At 42.1% G+C, this 17,843-nt stretch overlaps 1 protein-coding gene across 1 annotated transcript in view; it reads left to right on the forward strand.

The window, feature by feature from the left end:
• gas6 (growth arrest-specific 6) overlaps nucleotides 1-17,843 on the forward strand; it is a 56,580-nt gene that overhangs the window by 18,126 nt on the left and 20,611 nt on the right. The window contains exons 7-11 of the mRNA XM_060898660.1: nucleotides 247-372; nucleotides 1,833-1,954; nucleotides 2,201-2,319; nucleotides 14,193-14,382; nucleotides 16,326-16,490. Coding sequence (XP_060754643.1) covers nucleotides 247-372; nucleotides 1,833-1,954; nucleotides 2,201-2,319; nucleotides 14,193-14,382; nucleotides 16,326-16,490 — 722 coding nt within the window. The remainder of the gene's footprint in view (nucleotides 1-246; nucleotides 373-1,832; nucleotides 1,955-2,200; nucleotides 2,320-14,192; nucleotides 14,383-16,325; nucleotides 16,491-17,843) is intronic.

The raw sequence follows: 17,843 nt of genomic DNA on the forward strand, positions 1-17,843 counted from the left end.
AGACACTGTTAGGGGCATGAATAGGATACAGACTTTTTTTTCTTTCCAAAATTTATGGAATTTTCATCAATACCAGATTTCTTCTTGTGTAAAAACTCCCTACGTTAAAAAAAAAAATACACGCTAAGCTTGTGTGCTAAGAAGTCTTCTCTTTTTTTTTTTTTTTTTTTTTTTTTCCACCGTTGTTAAATATAACTGATTGTGATTTATAAATTATAGATCATTTTCTTCCTCCTTCTGTTCCAGATGTTGATGAGTGCACAGATGTTCCAGGGGTGTGTGGCACTGCACAGTGCAGGAACCTGATAGGGGGCTACGAGTGCCGTTGTGATGCTGGCTACGTCTACAATAACGAGACCAAAACCTGTAATGGTGCGTCAGATTTCTGTTGGCTGATTCATACGTTCTGTGTAACAGTACATCCAAAAACATAATATCCCCATCAGATAAAATCCAAAGGTGATCTAGAGTAGCACTGTGCAGTTACAGACGTGCATGAGCATCAGATATCACACGTTTTGGCAAGCCAAGCTAACTTGCACATTCTACACAATGGCACCGTCTTCCAGGAAATGCAGCGTAATAACCTGTGATTAGAATCCAAGATTTCTGAAATTATTTTTTCTGGCACCAGTCTGAAAGAACATATTATCAGTCTTAGTCATTTCAACAGTCTGGGAAACCGAGCATGGTTCAAATCTTTAAAGGAACAGTCCACCGTACTTCCATAATGAAATATGCTCTTATCTGAATTGAGACGAGCTGCTCCGTACCTCTCCGAGCTTTGCGCGACCTCCCAGTCAGTCAGACGCAGTCAGACGCGCTGTCACTCCTGTTAGCAATGTAGCTAGGCTCAGCATGGCCAATGGTATTTTTTGGGGCTGTAGTTAGATGCGACCAAACTCTTCCGCATTTTTCCTGTTTACATAGGTTTATATGACCAGTGATATGAAACAAGTTCAGTTACACAAATTGAAACGTAGCGATTTTCTATGCTATGGAAAGTGCGCACTATAATGACAGGCGTACTAACACCTTCTGTGCGCTTCGGCAGCGCATTGATACGGAGCTCAGATATCAATGCGCTGCCGAAGCGCGCAGAAGGTGTTAGTACGCCTGTCATTATAGTGCGCACTTTCCATAGCATAGAAAATCGCTACGTTTCAATTTGTGTAACTGAACTTGTTTCATATCACTGGTCATATAAACCTATGTAAACAGGAAAAACGCGGAAGAGTTTGGTCGCATCTAACTACAGCCCCAAAAAATACCATTGGCCATGCTGAGCCTAGCTACATTGCTAACAGGAGTGACAGCACGTCTGACTGACTGGGAGGTCGCGCAAAGCTCGGAGAGGTACGGAGCAGCTCGTCTCAATTCAGATAAGAGCATATTTCATTATGGAAGTACGGTGGACTGTTCCTTTAAGGCTGTCATGGTGTGAGCTTTGAGTGATATTTTACAGCACAAACAAGCTGAATTATTTTAGTGTCTACGTAATGTTTTACGGCTTTTGTTTAATTTTGTTCCATGTTTTGATTTGAAACATATCAGCGTAAGCCATAACAATAACACTTTTCTAAGATTTAGGTACCATATCACAGACTGTAAGTAACCCTGGGAATGTGTACTGATCTTACTTTGTGTTAATGTTCTTATGTTTACACTGCCTTTTTTGGTCTTGGCTTATTATGTGTGGCATCAAAGTGAATAGTTCAGACATCAGAGATTTTATTTATTATTTTTTTTGTTTTACTTGTACACACATGCTTCCTTGTTGTTGCTGTCTGGAGACAGCAAGTGACTTATTCTGTTTTCTTCCTGTTCATTAGACGTGGATGAATGTGAATCACCTGTGTGTGAGGAGCAGTGTGTCAACACGCCTGGGAGTTTCCGTTGCTACTGTGATGGCAGACAGGGCAAGAAGCTCGGGCATGACCTAAGTAGCTGTGAGGTAATGAATAGGTTTCATTCATCTTCCATATGGGAAACCTTATTTCACTGCCGTGCACATTTTACTCATACATAGTGTAATGCCTACGGAACGATGACTACAGGAGTAACGGTGGTGCCCTGATCCATTCAGAAAAATATTGTCATGTGATTTTGCATCTGCTTAATTGAACACATCTGCTCTTTTCCATTTGACTGCTGTTTTTATTACTCTGTATGCTTACTCTTATACATGTACACGCTTCAGCGTATTGAGCCTTGTCTGGAATTGAACATGAAGAGAAACGCACGCTCTTTGTACCTGGGACGCATGTTCAGTGGAGTTCCTGTGGTCAAGCTACGCTTCAGACGCCTAGTTCAGACTGGGTGAGCACAGCACACTTACTGTGTTGGCAGATTTATAATAATCGTCTTGTCAGATAAGACATTTGTTTTAATAAAACTTTTTAATAACCAGGTCACAAACTAAAGATGCAACCAGTATAAACAGAACAACCCTTATAAAAAAGAAGTATACTTCAAGTTCATTTTGTAAAAGTAAACTAATGTAATGCTTCTTGGGACTAAATTGGCCCACTTTTAGGCTACATCCACACGACAACGGCAACGAGATGTTATTTAAAAAAATATCGTGTCCACATGGGCAACGATCAGTAAGATATCAGGTCCATATGGCAACGCAACGCTTGCTGAAAACGATGCAATACACATGCCACACCTCTAGGGGCGCTGTAAGACGGTCCCTTCGGAGACACCAGAACAATAGAAGAAGTAAGGACGCATGCGCATAAACTATTATGCGCGAGACTTCATATTAGCCACAAAGTCAGAAAAATCTGTTCATAAAATTACGTTATAATGACCAAATACAATGAAAAGTATTTTTCCAGTCTCACCTGTGAAAGGTAATCCCATGTGATCTCGTTTGGACGGTAAACCTGTTGGTACAGTTAAACGCAGCACATGAATGAGGCATCTTTATTCTCCACTTTGACCTATCCAATATGGCGGCGAGGATGACGTATGATTCTACGCGGAAGGCGGCATCTTTAATGGTCCAGAATAAATTGAATGCTACACGTTGATGGATTAATTTGTTCTTCTACGCCCTTTTTGAGGAATGTATTGTAGGACTTAAACCAACATCTGAAGAGGTGAGATCGCTCCTTTTTTTTTCCCTATTTTTGCTGGCGGGATTGACTCTGCCCTAAGGGCTATTTTCTCTCTCTCTCTCTCTCTCTCTCTCTCACTCTCACTTTGCACCATTACACAATAAATATTCACAGTGAAAATATTTTGTAAGCACGTTTCATGAACCAAGTTATAGGATTTGTTGACAACTCGCATCGAGTTCGTTACACTTCTACCCGGCGTGAAGCACTGACAGTCATGTGGTTGTGACGTCATCGTAAACAAATCCGTTCTACTCATCCAGACGACTTCGCAACGGCAACGTTGTCAGATCTTTCCACTCTGGGACCTGTTCTCAAAAGATTGCATTTTGGGGCACCCAAAACACCGGTGCCGTGTGGACGCCAGGCCTAAACGATAAACAATTGTATCGGATTCACCTGAATCCGTTGCCGTGTGGACAGCGCCTTAGTTTATAAAAAGTATACGAGAAGTAAACTGAGTATACAACTAGTATTTTTTTTTTATTTTATTTTTTTTAATTTTGTACTGCAAGTATACCGCAAGCAAACTTTTATATTTTACTAGTTCTATACTTGTAGTCCACTCTTTAGTTTATAAAAGTATACTTTATAGCATATTGGTAATATACTATTCGTTACTGGTTATATAGGCCTACATCTAGTCCACATTTTAGTTTTGAAGTATACTGCAATTACCCTTCTGTTAGTTTTCTAGCCCTAACCCTTACCTCATGCACACTACCAGTAGACATCGTACACTACCGTTCAAAAGTTTAGGGTCACCCAGACAATTTTGTGTTTTCCATGAAAAGTCACACTTTTATTTCCCACCATAAGTTGTAAAATGAATAGAAAATCTAGTCAAGACATTTTTCTGGCCATTTTGAGCATTTAATCGACCCCACAAATGTGATGCTCCAGAAACTCAATCTGCTCAAAGGAAGGTCAGTTTTATAGCTTCTCTAAAGAGCTCAACTGTTTTCAGCTGTGCTAACATGATTGTACAAGGGTTTTCTAATCATCCATTAGCCTTCTGAGGCAATGAGCAAACACATTGTACCATTAGAACTAGGGATGTCCCGATCAGGTTTTTTTGCCCTCCGATCCGATACCGATCATTTGATTTTGAGTATCTGCCGATACAGAGTCCCGATCCGATACTTCTTATAATCCATAAAAAATAAAGACGAGGAAAGAAACGGATCCAGGATGTTCCTCATTTTTTATTTAACACCTTATTTTAACATCCAACAACTCCGTTAGCAAACAGAGCACTTACGTGAGGCAGTTTGAACAATAAATAACAAATTTTAAAAAATAACCTTAAAATACCTGGCAGGAATGTAAACAAATAAAAAAAATAAAGTGCCACAGTGCCGGTAATTAGCTTTTAAGAACGCATCTCACAGTGGTGTACAGTCATTTCAATTAAGGAAATGAACGTTTTTCTTGATGAAAACAAGCATTTCTACCCTTTCAGGTTTGAGCCCGTTTCTTTTGTCATCCAACGAAAAAAAAAAAGATCTCATGCTTTGCTTTCCGCTTCGAACTGCTTCCGTGTTCAACTTTGCCGGCAACAGGCAGCCAATAACCAATAGCGTCTCCGCTACAAAGTGATGTCATGCCACACGCGTTGATGTTGCTGTGTTGAGACAAGAGGTCTGGTCTCACTCCGTGCCAACGCATAGCTATTGATGTGTTAAAAATGAGATTATATAGATATATATCCGATCCTTGATCGGGAGGCAATGCCCGATTCCGATCGAGTCTGAAACCATGTGATCGGGCCCGATTTCCGATCACGTGATCGGATCGGGACATCCCTAATTAGAACACTGGAGTGATAGTTGCTGGAAATGGGCCTCTATACACCTATGGAGATATTGCACCAAAAACCAGGCATTTGCAGCTAGAATAGTCATTTACCACATTAGCAATGTATAGAGTGCATTTCTGATTAGTTTAAAGTGATCTTCATTGAAAAGAACAGTGCTTTTCTTTCAGAAATAAGGACATTTCAGAGTGACCCCAAACTTTTGAACGGTAGTGTAAGTGTTTTGGACCTTAAGGTACAATGAAGTTATACAGGTAAGAATTCACAAAATAACAGATACTCAGGATTAAGAACATATTCGTTTTCTTTTAAACATCAGAATTTACTACAGGGCAAGTACACTTAAACATAAGGCACAAATATTTTAATACTTTTTTGTTAAGTATATCTTGATCAAAAGTTTAAGTATAAGCTTAATATACTTAAAGGAGATAGACAGACAGAACCTTTATTTTTAAATAAATTTGAGTGGATAGTATCTCCATCCTTGACTCTTGTATGCTGCATTAATGGGAATTTTAAAAATATATATTTTTGAGAGTTAAAATTGACCGCAAAGTTGGCATTCGAGCTGAGCCAGCCAGCCCTGAGTGCGTGATGTCACTGCAGTAACCGGTTTTAAGGCCGAGGCCTTTGACAGCTATAGACCAAAGTCATATAAACGAAAATTTATGGTGAAAGTAAGAAACACTGTTACCGACTTGCTCAACTAAGACTGATTTGACTTCACTGATTGTGGGTTGACTCTCATTAAAACAGGATGGGTGTTATAACTTATGTAACATACATGTACATGCATGCATTTTCACTGATAAAACGTAAAAGGCTAATTAAATAATCAGATGAACTGAGACAATCACATTCTGAAGCAAATTAAATAATCTTATACCGCTAACTTAAAGGTCATAGGCAAGGGTCAGAGGTGAAACGTAGAATATCAACTTTATTGTCTAGAATGGTGGTTCTCAACCGGTGGGGCCCGCCCCCCTGGGGGTGTGTGTGAGTAGGCTAGTATGAGGGGAAAAAAGTCAGGAAAAAAAATCATTTAAAAAAAATCACGAAAATTCCCATGTCGAAAATGCAAGTGGTTGGACTGCTGTAACACAGAAACAAATCAACCACACAGTTTCATTTCAAATTTACCAATCCAGGGGGTAGTATTTTGAGCCTGTGATGCGATGTCACGTAACTGCTAGGCTAGCCTACTATATAAGCGTCTGCACACGCGTTGAGCTTCATTCACTCTAGTCTAGTCTCTTACCAAGTTCGCTTGTGCCAGCTCTCGCTAGTCTCTCTGTTATCAGTGTTGATATCGATCTACTTTAGGCCTTTACTTCAAACCCAAACAGTCGTTTTAAAGACTAATACCACAAAAAGTCTTTTTAAAGACGATCCCAATCTCAGCCCTAGCTATTTTTTTAACTGCTAAGCGTGCACTTCACTAATAGGGTAAGCCTCTGCCTTTTTCACCGTGTTGCAACACATATGACACACGCGACTAATCACTCACTCACTCAGGACTACAAACTTAAGTCTTCAAATAAACTTGGTATTGCCTGCAAAATTGTTAAACACTTGCATTAAAGAACGTGCATAAGTGCCATCTGATTAGTCCCCGATACTTGTCTCTTAACATAGCCACACATCCAAATTATAATTAACAAAAATGGAGAGATTTCTAGTGAGGACCACCAAGGCAACAGACGCACCACCAGCTGCAAAAAAGCTTCGAAGGTACGATGAAGCAAACTCATAGAGTTTTTGGATTTACAGCCACGGTTGATCTGAGACCTCAGTGTGTCGTGTGTGCCGAGGTGCTAGCAAACGACAGCATGAAGCCCTGCAAACTTAAAAGGCACCTCGAAACAAAACATGCTGCTATTAAAGATAAACCGGCAGAATATTTTAAAAGAAAGCTTGATGGCCTCCATCAGCAACAGGCAGCCATTTCAGTGCACAGCACTGTGTCTAAACAGTGTTTGGAGGCAGCGTATGTAGTGGCCAAAAGAATAGCTAAACTGGGTAAACCGCATACAATTGCCGAGACTCTCATTTCGCCGGCTGCACAAGACGTGCAGAATAATGATAGGAGATAGTGCAGCAGCCAAACTCGGTGCAGTACCACTGTCCAATGACACAGTCGCTAGGAGGATTTCAGACATGTCGAATGACATCAGAGAGCAACTCAAACGCTACGTTCACACTGCAAGGCTTAATGCTCAATTCCGATTTTTTTGTGAAATCCGATTTTTTTGTGAGGTCGTTCACATTAACAAATATATGCGACTTGTATGTGATCCTCAGTATGAACGAAAAGCGACCTAAAAGTGTTCCGCATGCGCATTGCAGGATACGACGACGTCACACGCAGTGAGCATGGCCAGTGTTTACGGAAGTAAAACCGCCCGGTTGCGGTATGACTCATCCAATCTAGCTTGAATAGCTGCATCCCCCCAAATGGAAATCAGCTCCCTAACCTCTGCGTCCTTCCATTGAGAAGATTCAGAACCTTCACAGCCCGAAGCGTCCCTCGCACTGATGTCATGCGCAGGGGCGCAGATACGTTTTTTGAACTGGGGGGGACAAAAAACTGGGGGGGGGGGGACAAAGCTGCCAGCAAACCAACCCCAACCCCGATATGCCTGTCAAACTTGTTGTTAGTAACCATAGCAACCAAGCTCGAGCTCGCAACCTGTGCAGTCTGCGCAGCTCAACCAACCGAATATCAGTCTTTGTTTTGTTTTATGTGAGTTGTTGCAACTATGTATACACTGCTGTGCACCTTAATAAACCGAATGGTAATTAGTCTCTTGATTTTTCCGTGAGGTTTGCCTTATGCAAAGAAAGACAGCATAGACGTTTTTTCCTCCCTATAAGTGGGGGGGACCGAACAAGGTGAATTTAAATATGACTCGTCCCACCCTCTATCTGCGCCCGTGATTATGCGCCATGTTGTTGTAACTTTTTTTGAGAGACCCGCCGCCTACTTCAGCGCAGAATAGTGACGTTTGTGGCTTGTTGATAACGTGTAAGTCGGATGAATGCGACCTGGCGGTTCAGACTGAAGTCGCATATGAAAAGAGCGGATAGGAATCGGAATTAGCACCACATATCCAAACGGCCTGGGTCGGATTTGAAAAAATCGGATCTGTGTCGTTCATATTGTCAATAAAAGATTGGATACAGGTCACATATGGGCGAAAAGATCGGATTTGAGTCACTTCAGCCTGCAGTGTGAACGTAGCCATAGAGTTCATAAAACAGAGTCCTTACTACGTGCTGCAGCTGGACGAATCCACTGATATTGCTGGGCAGGCACAGCTCCTCGCCTATGTCTGGTATCTGCGTGACAAGGCGATTGAGGAGGATGTACTGTTTTGCCGGCCTCTTCAGTCGCACACTACAGGAGAAGCCATCTTCAATGTCCTTGATATTTTTATCCGTGAAAATGGTTTGGCTTGGGACCGATGCGTTTGCCTGTGCACGGATGGTGCATGGGCAATGATGGCCCGCGAGCGTGGCCTTGTTGCTTGTGTTCAGCAAGTAGCTCTACTTGTGAAATGGACACATTGTATGGTCCATCGCGAAGCATTAGCTGCTAAAAAAATGCCGGTTCTCTTTGACTCCATGCTGAACCAATCCGTGAAAATGACAAATCTAATCAAATCACGGCCGCTAAACTCTCGCTTGTTTGGGGTCCTCTGTCAGGAGATGGGGTCAGGGCACGAACAGCTGCTTCTGCACACTGAAGTTTGCTGGCTCTCCAGGGAGCGGGTGTTGCAGCGGTTGTATGAGCTGCAAGAGGAGGTGAAGTGTTTTTTAACAGAAATCAGATCTGGCGAAGCATCTGGATGACACTATGTGGCTTGCGTCTCTGTCCTATTTGGTCGATATATTTGACCGTTTGAATGACCTCAACCTGTCTCTGCAAGGCCGCGAAACTCATATTTTGCTCCTTGCAGACAGAGTAGACGCCTTCACACAAAAAATTGACCTCTGGCATGGCCGCATCAGTCGAGGGAACTGCGACATGTTCCCCAGCCTTGCAGACTTTAGCACTGATGCAGGCACGTCACACGATTTCTCCTCTCTATTTCAATCAGCGTCCGAGCACCTGTCTGCAATGAGAAAATAATTTGCGACGTACTTTAAAGAGGATTATCGCTCTTTTGCGTGGGTTTGAGATCCATTTGTGTGCACAGCAAACGAGCTGTCAATTGATATGCAGGAACAGCTTATTGAGCTGAAGAGTGACAGTAGGCTGAAGGAACCTTTTACCTCCTGCCCTCTTTCATCATTCTGGGCAGCACTGATGCAGGAATACCCTCAACTCTGTGACTTCGCCTTGAAGGTTCTCCTCCCTTTCGCGTCCACATATTTGTGTGAGGCGGGATTCTCAAAAATGACTGCACTCAAAACGAAATACCGCAATCGTGCACAAATCGAGGATGATTTGAGGCTATGTTTATCAGACATTGCACCAAGAATTGAGGATCTTTGCAAGGCAAAGCAGGCTCAGGTCTCATATTAACATCGCCTACCTGCAAGCTTCTGTAAAACATGCAGATGATATGCCTATTATTAGGCCTAGTAATAATAACAATAATAAAGCATAAATTCATATCAGAGGTCTAGTGCCAATTCCCAGTTATAGCAATAGCCTAGTAATGATAATAGGCCTAGTGGTGGTGATGATGATGATGATGATGATGATGATAATAACAGCAAAACATGTAACCTCATAATTGTATAGCTATAGCCTAGTAATGATAATAGGCCTACCACTACTCATAATAGTAATAATAATGATGCCTGCAAGCTCACATTAGAAGTCTGATGCTACTTCCAGTTATAACAATAGCCTAGTAATGATGATAGGCCTACCTACCGCTACTACTACTACTACTAATAATAATAATAATAATAATAGTGTGGGCCTAAAAATAAGTCTATCTATCTATGCAAGGTGGTGTAGTGGGGGTGGGGCCGGTAAGTGTGTGTGTGGGGGGGGGGGCTCCAACTGCAATGAACCAGCTTTGGGGGGGCCCAGCTTGAAAAAGGTTGAGAACCCCTGGTCTAGAAGAACGACCCAAAAAGCGAATTCAATCTTCCTGGTGTCTAATTTGCACCCTAAAATTGAATAAAACGGTTAAAATATACTGTTTTGCCCAATTTCCAAATTTTTGTTTACATCTCACTTACGCGCACTTTCATTGCCAGGGGACCGTCATCGTGACGTCATTTAAGCCAAACAGACTGGGAGCAGCTCTGTTTTTACTTGCGAACCGAGTAAACGTGTACGGACTTTGGTCGTGAGAGGTTGTGTAAAATGTCTGATAGCGATTTTGAAGTAGAAACTCTCCAAATTGAATATCGAGAGGTGAAACCATGTATGTATGAACCGATGGCCGTTGTGAAGCAATCGGTGAATGTGGCTCACTGGTTTGACCGTGTGGCCTCGGAATCAGGCAGCGACTCGGCCGACTCTGATCGCAGTGACCCCGGACCTCAACAAGACTTGCGCCCAAATGATTTATCCTGGTAATTATAATAAATTCTTACTTTCGTCGTAATACTAAATAACAGCCCTTTTGTAGAATAATTAAACCGCCCTCCCTAGTGGATATACGGTAGGTAACGATTACTGGACAGCGCACTGGTAAGCCACGTTAGCCTGCCATCCGCAGCATTATACTATTTATAGCCTACTCTAAGCGAGGAAATATCCCTTTGTCTCATTTCCACAATGATTGTACAGGATCCCTCAGGATTCTTGACTTGTCAATTGCAAACGGAAGTAAAAATATTTACCTCCAATCATCTTTTTGCTTGAGTGTCACTGCTCTGTTTCTTCTTTGATTGCTTGATTTTGTTTCACGCACACAATCCACTCACTCCGCTTCGTCTCCTCTTCCGGAAAAAAAACAACCCTCTGGCTTCATGCACACAATCCACTCTCTCTGCCTCATCTCCCCTTTCGGAAAAAGCCAACCCTCTCACTCCGCCTCTTCTCCTCTTTCGGAAAAAGCCAACCTTCTCGCGCCACCTCTTCTCCTCTCTCGGAAAAAAGGTAAAAACTTCTTCCTGAACTGGTCCCGTTGTTACAGTTCACTGCACAACAATAAGGCATGGGGTTTTTCTTTGGAAACTCCTGAACGCACGTCTGCACTCAAGCCGAACGGCAATGCAAGTAAACGGAAGTGGACTCAACTCAAGCGGTTTGTTTGGCTTAAATGACGTCACGTGCTGAGTGGTCACGGAAATAGCCGAACAGAAATTCGTCCCCCTACCCACGCTAACTTATTTTAATTATTGCTTATTAACAATACTTCTTTGGACCAGAAGAAAATTACAGAGGGGTTTTTTAACATATAAAGTTTCAAATGTGCATAAAATTAAAACCGTTGCCTATGAGCTTTAAACACACAATACAAGTTACATGTATTAATCTAAATGCAGGTAAACAGTCAGTACGTTTACATGCACGTCCAAATCGAGCTGCTGTTGGTAATCGAGCAAAGGGTCCCAGCAGGGGTGCCAGAGAAATCCAATCCTACATGCAGAAGTGAAATCAGGCTATTGTGCAAGGTGCATTGTGCACCCGAGCCACACGTGGCGCTACACGCCCCATCGTGTTGGTACACTTCCGGTTGTCGTCATGAAGAAGAGCTTATAGTGTTGCCAGATACTGCTGACGTTTTCCAGCCCAAAACGTGTTCAATTCCGCTAAAATGCACTTAAAACCCCCAATCTGGCAACACTAGCAGTTCCGTGTTCAAGCTGTTAGGCTTTTTTTTTTAAGACTATGGCTACAAACTGTCCGGCGCAGACCACTGTTTTGTAAGACAACTTATTTTGCACAATAATATTTTTCTAAAGTCCATTTTTTGCTTACAAAAAAAAAATTTTTTTTTGCTTACAATTTAACTTATGTCTTAATAAACACACAAAAAGTTCAATTGTTTTGTTTTTATTGACATTCTTCAGATGTTGGACATATAAACACACACACAAATACAATGACTTGTTTATGTACACAATTCACAGCTATGCAACAGCTGTACAGATGTATTTGGTGATACAGTAAGTGAGCTAAATTTTAACAGTGCAAACAATGCCACAAAAAGAAAAGATTCATGTCGTTGTCATGATTCGTTGTCATGCCGACCGAGGCTCTTGTGTTTCCTGCTTGTGGTCTCGTCACTCGTCACTTCCGGAAGTAGCTCGACAAGTAGCTCGATAGGGTATACATGCACAAACTAGCTCGGCAGAAATCGCATAAACTAGGTCGTGTAGCTCGATTCCGAGAAATCAAGTTCGGTTCAATTTCAGCCGAATTAAGGTGTATACATGGCATTTTGAACTTCGATTTCAGTCGAGCAACGGCAGAAATTCGATTCTCTCTATGTGCATGTAAACGTAGTGACTGTGTTTTTGTTGTGTATCCAAATGAGAGCTGGAGCTTATTCATCTGTGTTCTCGCTTCTTGAAGGCCGATCTTGTGGCCGATTTGTTTTGAAACAATCTGATTTTCAGTTGTTCGTTCAGTTCTCTGTTCATTCGCTTCTTCCACGTAAGGGCGAGATGGCAGCAATATCCAGTGGAGAAATCAGACGGCTGCTTCACTCATTCTCCATTTTCTCCATACTGAGTACTCCGCCATTACTGCTTGGCTCAGGCAATTACTAAAACCCAGGACGGAACGGGACGTCACCGGTTTTGGCAACAACTGTGGGGAGGTCACTGCCCGAGTGATATGTCCCGTCCCAGGTTTTACCAACAACCCTCGGCTCACGCTCCGGGAGAACTAGTGCAACTAAACTTGCTTTCCTTTTCTTGTAGTTTTTCTTTAACTGTTGGTACTGCACCCTCTTTCAATACGGGCTTACAGCCAACGCTCCTCAACAGATCAAAGGTCTCGTACGAGTCTTCAGTAAAATGTGCAGAGCAGAGGAGAAACCACTTCGTAGGCGCCCAATGTGCCTGTGAACTTCTTACAAAACGCGTCCAAATCTTTGCAGTTTGAACATTCTTGGGCCATGAATGCAACGTAAATCCGCCAGCAACACATCTACGTGGCATGGCGATAAATTGGCTCAAAATGGAGGATCGGAGTTGCAGTCAGCTGTGTTTTAGTATAGCGGAAATGGTGATGAGGCCAATAGACTTCCTGCTGTGACGTTGTGGATGTCAAAGTCATTCACTCAGACCGCTACCTATATAAATCACTTTAATCGTTAATTACTATATTAGATTTATTGTTAATGCTTAAAACTATTCCTGTGCCATTCTTGAGGTCTCAAGGCATTTATAAACAAAAGTGAGGCCATGGCTCTGCGTATCTGCTTTAAACTTTTCAGTATAAGCCAAGTATACTCATGTATAACTAAGTATATCTCTAATGGCCCTTTTCCACTACCCTTTTTCAGCTCGCTTCAGCCCGACACGGCTCGCATTTCGACTACCTCAGAGCAGCACGACTCGGCTCGCTTCAGCCCTGCTTAGCACCCAAAACTCACACGGTTTTGGAGTGGCGCTGAAGCGAGCCAAACCGAGCCGAGTGGGGCTAGGGGCGTGAGGAGACACTCCCCTGTGCACTGATTGGTGAGGAGGAGTGTCCTCACATGCCCACACACGCCCCGCGAGCACGCTGGGATCTGTAAACACCGTAAACCCGGAAGAAGAAGAATTACGAATTACGAGAATTTCTGAAGCCTTATGCGCCTCGCCTCATCTATACGCTCTTACCAGTATCTGTTGGCGTTGTTGGTGACAACAAGCCACAGCACCAAGACAAGCAACACTAACGACTCCATGTCCTCCATGTTTATTGTTTACTATCCGGGTCGTGAGACTACCGCTTAAAAGATCACTGATGTCACTGTTTGCGCCGCCTAACGACATCACGTGACGTCCACCCACTTTCGCTAACTCCACCCAATGTGTCCACCCACTTCCAGCCAGCACGGTTCAGCGCGGTTGTAGTCGAAATGCAACTCCAACAGCCCCGCTCAGCTCGACTCAGCACGGCACGGCTCAGCCCAACTCAGCCGCGTTTGTAGTGGAAAAGCGGCATAAGTAAATAAAAAGTAAACTGAAAGCATACTCTCTTAGTTTAAAAGTAGTATACTAGAAGCACACTTGAATAAACTTTCTTTTTTGTAAGGGAATACATACTTTTCTTTTTGTTCTATTATGAGACTACACTAGCTTGCGTACTGATTTAATATTCAGTCTCTATTCCCATCCAGCTTCAAAGCAGAGTTTGACCTGAGGACTTATGACACTGAAGGAGTTATCTTCTTCGCTGGTGGTCACTTAAACAGCTCCTGGATCGTATTGGGAATCCACCACGGGAGACTGGAGCTGCAGCTGAAATACGGAGCTGTGAGCCGGGTGACCAGCAGCGGCCCTTCAGTTAATGATGGGCAGTGGCACAAGGTAAGCAACACTTGAGGGCTCTTTCAGTCTTTTCTGAGTAAGCCATGATGTATATTAAGGATATATCAAGCCTCGACGCCAGGCGTTGCCCGATTTGCCCAATGAAGATGCTCGGGCAGAAATATTTTAGCGAGTTAGGCCCGTTTGGGTATACCTATGGTCAGCTTCTTTAAGCACAAAAATTATTTTTGAGCGAGTACAGTACAAAAACAAGACGTATTAACCAGCATCCTCACTTCCCCTGTGATCACCGTTTTGGTAGGTTTTTTTTTTTTTTCTTCCTGATTTGTAATGGCAATTCTGATTGGCTCGCTTCAGGTGCGCGTGCGCATTTGTGCTTTTCATCACTACGAGTGGTCACTGGTGCCCTTTACATTTTCCCGGGTTGAATCCAGGACGTCCACATATATATATGTTTAAAAAAAAAAAAAGAAGCTAGTGGCAAGTACGATCAGTGAATAGAAAGACATGCTTTTGTGTCTCAGATAGTAAACCACACCCTCTACAGTAAATATAGATCATTTACATAGTGAATTATCCCATAGATAAATATATCTTACCCCATTTATTGTTTGACATTGGCCCATCATGCATGTGAAGTGAAGATGGTTGGTAAGACAGTACTGCAGTACAGACTCCTGTTTTGTGATTTAGTTTTATAATTCATCTTTGCAATATTGCTAGTCATTGTTATCGGCAAAACAGTGTGTTTTTGTGTCCTAAAAAGACGTATTACGTACTAGTACTGTACATAAGTCTTGCATATATACCGCAAAATTTTAGGGCAAAAGGAAATTCAAGGGGGGGGCAAAAATCTTTTGAGGCCATTTAAGGTGTCAGAAGTTAAAGTGCATATCACGGGTAAATTCAGGAGCAAGATCAATGTAATTCTCCTATTTTATATTAAACTTTTGGGCAAATATCTGTTGCATTTTGTGCAGTTTTTTTTTTACCTTGCGCAATACCAGAAAAATTCAGTTGAAATCAAGCCATTTGAGGCGAATTGGTCCGCCTCTGAAAAAACTCGGCATTTGGATTTCCCGGCAAACATTGATTTTCGTGACGTCGCGTGCAGGACGCCTCCCTCTGAATCCTACGCCAGCACTGGTTTGTTTATGAGAAAACGACCTGGTGGTTTTCTGCAAATTTCTTCAACGTTATCGCGTAATTATTAAAATGGTTAACAGATGTATCGTAGGAGGGTGTAGCAACACCAATCTTGATGGGATTAGTACTCATCGTTTCCCAAAAGACCGGACAATGAGGGAGAAATGGGAGCGCTTCGTGTGAGGCACCTGGAAAAATTGGCTACATGCTACAGACTACAGCATTACTTGTGGTGCTCGCTTCACAAGGCCCAACGACTTTGAGAACTATTTGCAGTGGGAAATGGGCTTTGCAAGGCAACTTGATCTGAAAAAAGACACAGTTCCATCTAGCACTCAGGTGACAATTCCATATGTCAATGCAAAATTGCTAGCTGCTAAACTTGGTCTACACAGGCTGTGCACTGAAACCGTGCAAAGCTCGCGCAGCCTGCTGGCGCTTCTGCAGGTGACGTCACGAATCTGGCTCCAGACTCCCTTGAGATTTTTCCAGATGCGTTTTGTTTTAATTTTTTTTCTGCTGTAGACAGATGGCCTTGTGCAAAATTACCCTTCTGGATGAGTGTGTAAAGGGACATACTTTCATAAAAAAAAAAAAAACACGAAATTGGTCCAGGATATGCGTTTTAATGTTGAGGCCTGGATATATGTGAACCTCACTACTAGCCACTTTTTCTTCAGTACATTTTAATCCTGTGGGAAATGTACATTATCAGTAACACATGGATATACTGTGATTTTACATCAACAATTCTATAAATTGTACTTTTGTGTTCAAAACAAGTAGAAGCTTAATGGTGCTAAAAAATTGACTGACTTTGTCCAACCGTCTGCTAGATCTCCGTAGAAGAGCAGGGGCGAAGCCTTGTGATAAAGATTGACAGGGAGGCAGTGATGAAGATCGCAGTGAATGGAGATCTTTTTACTCTGAAGAAAGGCATACATGAGCTTAACCTAACTGTGGGAGGAGTTCCCTTCAAAGAGAATGGACTTCTTAATAAGGTAAGGATGGAGTTAAGCACTTATTCTTCTCTTAATCTATTCAGCATTTTTAAGTTTTGTTACTCTCACTCAGGATCTTTCTTCTTACCTTTTTTTTTTTTTTTTTAAGGATGCTCTTTCTCCCTCAGTTTTCAACCAATCATCACCAAATGTCACATGTAGAATACCTCTGGGCTGAATTACATTGCTATGACTTTTGGTGGTGATCTGGATCACTGAACAGGATTGATCCATGAACCCCCACCCCCATATCACTGATAACTCTGCCAATTTTCATGATTTTTTTTTTTTTCAATCAGGGTTGGGAGGGGGTTTGTTCAGGGCGGCAGAGCACAACTTTTCCTTGACCATCAATTGACAAAGGTCAGTTAACACAAATTACTGTGACTTTAGTCACAGCCTCTATCTAGTTTTGTTTTCTTTTTGTTCTTTCTCAGCGGACATATTTTACATCGACGTGGTATTATGATTTACATGAAATTAGTTTCGGACACACTGTCTTAAATCTAAAACGCACAAAGGCGTAATAGCTCATCTGCTTGTACTTCCAGACCCTGGTTTCCCTACATCAACAATACGTTTTCCCCTTCAAAACGTCTTTCCTACTCTGAGTGGTTTGCCTTAACATTCAGTGTGAAGACACTTTCCCCTTCCTTCATTACATGTTATTACAGTTTAAAGGTCTCTTGATTCACTTTCTTGTTGTGCAAAACTTGCATCTTATTATCTAGATTTTAATGTATGGGCTGCCAGTCATGGACATTCCTCCAGTGAACAACTCGACGAATAAGAAAAATCCTGGAAGACAAGATGCAAAACCAAAAGGATGAACGATGTACTTGGTTAACCCTTGGAACCCAACGGACATGGATTGCATCCAAATTCGCATCCCTCATTCTTGGTTGAATTGCTCATGAAGTCTGCATTGCAGCACATATCTCATGAAACAGCGCAACTTGGCCTTTTCAACAGTACAAGTTGCTTGTCTCAACAACGAAGTATTGGCAAGAAAAATAATTTAGAATCAGCATAAAATTTTATCATAGTTACAATCTGCATACAGCTCTGTGTCCATCTCCACATGCATTACCCATGAACTTGTCAGTACATAGATGTGAACCACATATCACAAAGAGTTGAACTGGAGCTTTATACTGATGCTAGTCATATACTGTATCTTGCAAAAGTATTCATCCCCCTCAGTGTTTGTCTTTTGTTGCATTACAAACTGAAATTAAAATGGATTTTTGGAGGGTTAGCACCATTTGATTTACACAACATGCCTACAACTTTAAAGGTGCAAATTGTTTTTTGTGACACAATAAGATGGAAAAAATAGTGTGCATAAGTATT

Source organism: Neoarius graeffei, chromosome 18 (genome assembly GCF_027579695.1).
Source record: "Neoarius graeffei isolate fNeoGra1 chromosome 18, fNeoGra1.pri, whole genome shotgun sequence".
Taxonomy (NCBI): domain Eukaryota; kingdom Metazoa; phylum Chordata; class Actinopteri; order Siluriformes; family Ariidae; genus Neoarius; species Neoarius graeffei.